This window comes from Phragmites australis, chromosome 18 (assembly GCF_958298935.1).
Source record: "Phragmites australis chromosome 18, lpPhrAust1.1, whole genome shotgun sequence".
Classification (NCBI taxonomy): Eukaryota; Viridiplantae; Streptophyta; class Magnoliopsida; order Poales; family Poaceae; genus Phragmites; species Phragmites australis.
Window position 1 is genome coordinate 2,626,161 of NC_084938.1, and position 5,168 is coordinate 2,631,328.

At 57.3% G+C, this 5,168-nt stretch overlaps 1 protein-coding gene across 1 annotated transcript; it reads left to right on the forward strand.

Moving 5' to 3' along the window:
* Positions 1-1,137: 1,137 nt before the first annotated feature.
* LOC133898416 (leucine-rich repeat receptor-like protein kinase TDR) lies at positions 1,138-4,725 on the forward strand. Its single transcript, XM_062339103.1, has 2 exons — positions 1,138-4,116; positions 4,211-4,725. The coding sequence occupies exons 1-2, from the start codon at positions 1,452-1,454 to the stop codon at positions 4,588-4,590; spliced, it is 3,045 nt and encodes a 1,014-aa protein (XP_062195087.1). The 5' UTR covers positions 1,138-1,451; the 3' UTR covers positions 4,591-4,725.
* Positions 4,726-5,168: the final 443 nt, after the last annotated feature.

The window sequence follows — 5,168 nt, forward strand, 5'->3', positions numbered from 1 at the left end:
TTAATATGATTTTTATGTTATCTTTAGGGTTTTGTTAAATGGTGTAGTGAATCAATAAGCAAAGATGTAAGATCGATGTATTAGTTACCATCTTCCTAAGATATTCATGAATGATGTCTTGATCATCACCTAAGAAACGTAGAAGTAGAGAAGATATGTTTTTTTGGCACGCAATTTTAAAAAACAAGGGGGTATGTGTTGATGCTTGAAATTGGCATATTGTTAAGAATTTCGGTTCTAGAAGTTTCATGGTTGATCGATGAACAGTAGCTCTGATCACAATAAATAGTATTTCTACCACGATGAACAGTACTCCAACCACATTGAACAGCGTTTTGTCAGATTGACATTACTTTTGATTAGATAAACAGTAAACTTTGACATGTGAACAATACTTCATGACCACGACCAATGACTATGATCAGTTATCATGACCAGTAAGACGATCAATGACCATGGTTTGTTTCAGTAGTTGGTGTTCGGACAGGTGGAAGAGCTAGTCGGATTCAAATACATAGATACATCAAGCATGTAACGGAATCCAAGAAGATCGAGCTGCAATAAAATATATTTGGGTAGATATATGAGAGTTTACGTGATTGATTAGAAAATGTATGTTAGTTATAGAAAGTGTTAAGATCAAAAGGTATAGCCGAATCATATCTGTAAGTCTTGTTCGGTTTGAATTAAGAGTCCTGATCTCTTACGGCTAATACCTGCCACCCTTTAAAAATGAGATGGCCATAGCCGATTGAAAAAATGAACCAAGCGATCAAAACACAATCTATCTTCAGCTTTTATCTATTTTGCCTAGCTTCTGTAGTCTTATCCTCTCTTCCAATTTACATTGCTATCGGTTCTTAATCTCGACAACCAAAGATAAGCCGCCGACCATCCGCGCTCCAAAAGGGTTACTTTCGAGTGTTGGTGACGATAAAGATCTGACAATATATCCTCAATGCTACTCGCCAAATTATACTCACGAGTGTTTGATGTGACATCTCTTCACATCATCACAGAGTAAGCTAATGCCAAGAAGGACAGGAAAACAAAACAGAGTACTAGAGCTAGTGCTAGCTGTAATCAAGAGGAAATAGGCATGTGCATGCACGGCAGACGGCACAACGAAAAAGCCTAGCTAGCAACCTTTGCATTGCCGCGCGCAATGGTGAGAAAAGCTTTTGCCATGAGGCGCAAAGTCGCCTCTTGCAGAGCCAGGCCCGACCAGACCGCCACTATCATCACCGCTTCCACCACCACCATCCTTCTCCCTCCAATCCTCGCGCGCTCTCCACCCAACTCCTAATGGCGTCCACCACCACCTCCTTCCTCTCCAAACCTCTCATCATGACCTGCACCAGTGCGCCATCACCTTTCCCGCTCCATTTTACCACGCGCCCTCCTCCCCTTCACACCACCACCACGGCACCGTCACCTGATCCTCCGCTTCCATGGCCACCCTGGTCACCTCGTCGCCGCTCTCTCTACATGGCGGCCTGCTGCTCCTGCTACCTCTACTAACCATAACCTCGGCGTCGTCGGCCCCGCTCCCGCTCCTGGCGCTTCTGTCTTTGAAGTCTTCCTTGAACGACCCGGCCGGCGCGCTCCGGCCGTGGACGTACGCCTCCGCGGCGTTTGCGGGGGCCACGCGGTCGCTGGCCCCGCCGTGGTGCGCGTGGCCGGGCGTGTCCTGTGACGTGGCCACCGGGGACATCGTCGGGATCGACCTGTCGCGGCGCAACCTCTCTGGCACCGTCTCTACGACGGCGGCGAGGATGCTGGCGCCGACGCTGACGTCGCTCAACCTCAGCGGGAACGCGTTCGCCGGGGACTTCCCACCGGCCGTGTTCCTGCTACGGCGGCTCGAGGCGCTCGACATCAGCCACAACTTCTTTAACGGCACGTTCCCCGACGGCGTTGCCAAGCTGGGCGCGCTCACCGTCTTCGACGCCTTCAGCAACTGCTTCGTCGGTCCGCTGCCCCGCGGCCTCGGCGAGCTTCGGCGGCTCGAGCGCCTCAACCTCGGGGGCAGCTTCTTCAACGGGAGCATCCCGGCTGAGGTCGGTCAGATCCGTCGCCTCCGGTTTCTGCACCTCGCCGGGAACGCGCTCACCGGGCGGCTGCCAGGGGAGCTCGGCAAGCTCACATTGCTCCAGCACCTCGAGATCGGGTACAATGCTTACGACGGTTGCATTCCGGCGGGGCTCTACGGCCTGACGCAGCTCCAGTACCTTGACATCGCCGTGGCCAACTTGTCCGGACCACTTCCACCGGAGCTCGGCGAGATCGCGCAGCTTGAAGCATTGTTCCTGTTCAAGAACCGGCTCACCGGCGCGATACCGCCGAGCTGGTCTCGCCTTGGAGCGCTGCAAGTTCTTGATTTGTCCGACAACCAGCTCACTGGCTCCATTCCTGCCGGGCTCGGTGATCTGGCTAACCTCACGACGCTCAACCTCATGAGCAACTTCCTCTCCGGCACGATCCCAGCGGCGATCGGCGTGCTGCCGAGCCTGGAGGTGCTGCAGCTCTGGAACAACTCGCTCACCGGGAGGCTGCCGGAGTCGCTAGGCGCGAGCGGGCTGCTCGTTCGGGTCGACGTGTCGACCAACTCCCTCTCCGGCCCGATTCCCTCAGGAATGTGCACCGGCAACCGTCTTGCCCGCCTCATCCTCTTCGGCAACCGGTTTGACTCCGCGATCCCGGCGAGCCTCGCCAACTGCTCGTCGCTCTGGCGAGTCCGGCTCGAGTCGAACAACCTGTCCGGCGTGATTCCGGCCGGGTTCGGCACGATCCGGAACCTGACCTACCTGGACCTGAGCTCCAACTCGCTCACCGGTGGCATTCCTGCTGATCTCGTGGCTTCGCCGAGCCTCGAGTACCTGAACATCTCCGGTAACCCGGTCGGCGGTGCGCTTCCGAACATGTCGTGGCTGGCGCCGAAGTTGCAGGTCTTCGCGGCGAGCAAATGCGCACTGGACGGCGACGTCCCAGCGTTTGGTACCGGGAGGTGCTCAAACTTGTACCGGCTGGAGTTGGCGGGAAATGAGCTCACCGGTGCAATCCCCAATGACATTGGCAGCTGCAAGCGGCTGGTAAGCTTGAGGCTGCAGCACAACCAGCTCACCGGGGAGATCCCGGCAGAGCTCGCCGCTCTGCCGTCCATCACCGAGGTCGACCTGTCCTGGAACGCACTCACCGGCACCGTTCCGCCGGGCTTCACCAACTGCACCACATTGGAGACCTTCGACGTGTCCTTCAATCATCTGGTGCCGGCTGACTCGCCGTCGGCGCCACTGGGCGCCAGCGAGGGTAGCTCCGCGCGGCACACCGCGGCGATGTGGGTCGCCGCTGCGGCAGTGGCATTCGCTGGGATGATGGTGCTTGCAGTCACCGCTCGCTGGCTGCAATGGCGGGAGGACGACACCGCCGCGCCGAGCGGTGGTATGGGCGGTGCACGTCCCAACGTCGTCGTTGGACCGTGGCAGATGACCGCGTTCCAGAGGCTCAACTTCACCGCCGACGACGTGGCACGGTGCGTCGAGGGGAGCGACGGCATCGTCGGCGCCGGGTCATCGGGGACGGTGTACCGGGCGAAGATGCCGAATGGCGAGGTCATCGCGGTGAAGAAGCTGTGGCAAGCAGATGCACAAAAGGAGGCAGCTTCAGAGCCAAAATGCAGACAAGACACTGACAGCAGCAAAAGGATGCTCGCCGAGGTGGAGGTCCTTGGCCACCTCCGCCACCGCAACATCGTCCGGCTGCTCGGGTGGTGCACCAACGGCGAGGCGACGATGCTGCTCTACGAGTACATGCCGAACGGCAGCCTCGAAGATCTCCTTCACGGCCCCGGCGCCCGCGCCACCGCGGCCACAGGCAAGCCCAAGGCGCAGCTCGACTGGGACGCGCGGCACAAGATCGCCGTGGGCGTCGCGCAGGGCGTGAGCTACCTGCACCACGACTGCCAGCCGGCCGTCGCGCACCGCGACCTCAAGCCCAGCAACATCCTGCTCGACGCCAACATGGAGGCGCGCGTGGCCGACTTCGGCGTCGCCAAGGCTCTCCAGGGCGCCGCGGCCATGTCCTCCGTCGCCGGCTCCTGCGGCTACATCGCACCAGGTGATAGTGAGGCGACTCACTAGTGCATTCTACGATCACGAGTCATGACATGGCGTTTGTCACGTATAACTAAGCTTGTTTTTTGTCGATCCAGAGTATACGTACACTCTCCAAGTGGATGAGAAGAGCGACGTGTACAGCTTCGGCGTGGTGCTGCTGGAGATCCTGTCGGGGCGGAGGTCGGTCGACACGGAGTACGGCGAGGGGAGCAACATCGTGGACTGGGTGAGGCGCAAGGTCTCCGCCGGCGGTGGCGAGGGAATGGTGCGCGACGTGATGGACGCGGTGGCGTGGGCCGACCAAAGCGGTGAGACGCAGGACGAGATGGCGCTTGCGCTGCGGGTGGCGCTGCTCTGCACCGGCCGGTGCCCGCAGGAGCGGCCGTCGATGAGGGACGTGGTGTCCATGCTGCAGGAGGCCAAGCGTGGCCGTAAGCCGGCGGCGAAGAAGCAGGCGCAACCAAAGGTTCACTAGCAACGACAACGTGTACTCACCAAGCTACTACTAGTAATTTGTCATGTATAATGTCTTCACTGTCTGAGTAATTAACCTCTTTCGAGCGCACAAGATTGGTTTACTTTCCAATGTTAGGAGTATATTTGAGAACTATCAGCCATCAGCTGAGATGTACGATATTTGATATTTCGACTCGACTCAAATTTTGCCACTCAAAACCAGTAGCTTCCAATCTTGACTTTCTAAACTTGTTTATAACTCAAAAATTACCCAAAAGTCAGACCGAGCTGTCCTAATGCGACCCAGCTACAACTGATGGAAGTGATCGATCCGAACTCGTGTAGACTCGATGCCGATCGATCGTGGATATCACCAGCACCGGGAGATCGATCAACGGCGACGTTTCTTCTTCATCTCGATCATCACCACGAACTTGGACCGTCTCGCCCACGGCCGGTCCTCTGATCGGACGCCATGCAGGCCGTGATGACGGACGCTGGGCTCGTCGACGCCCTCTTCCGGAGGCAGCAGGTCCTGCCCCCGCCGCCCTTCGCCGTCCACGATGTCAACGTCTTCAACACCCATCCCTCCACCCT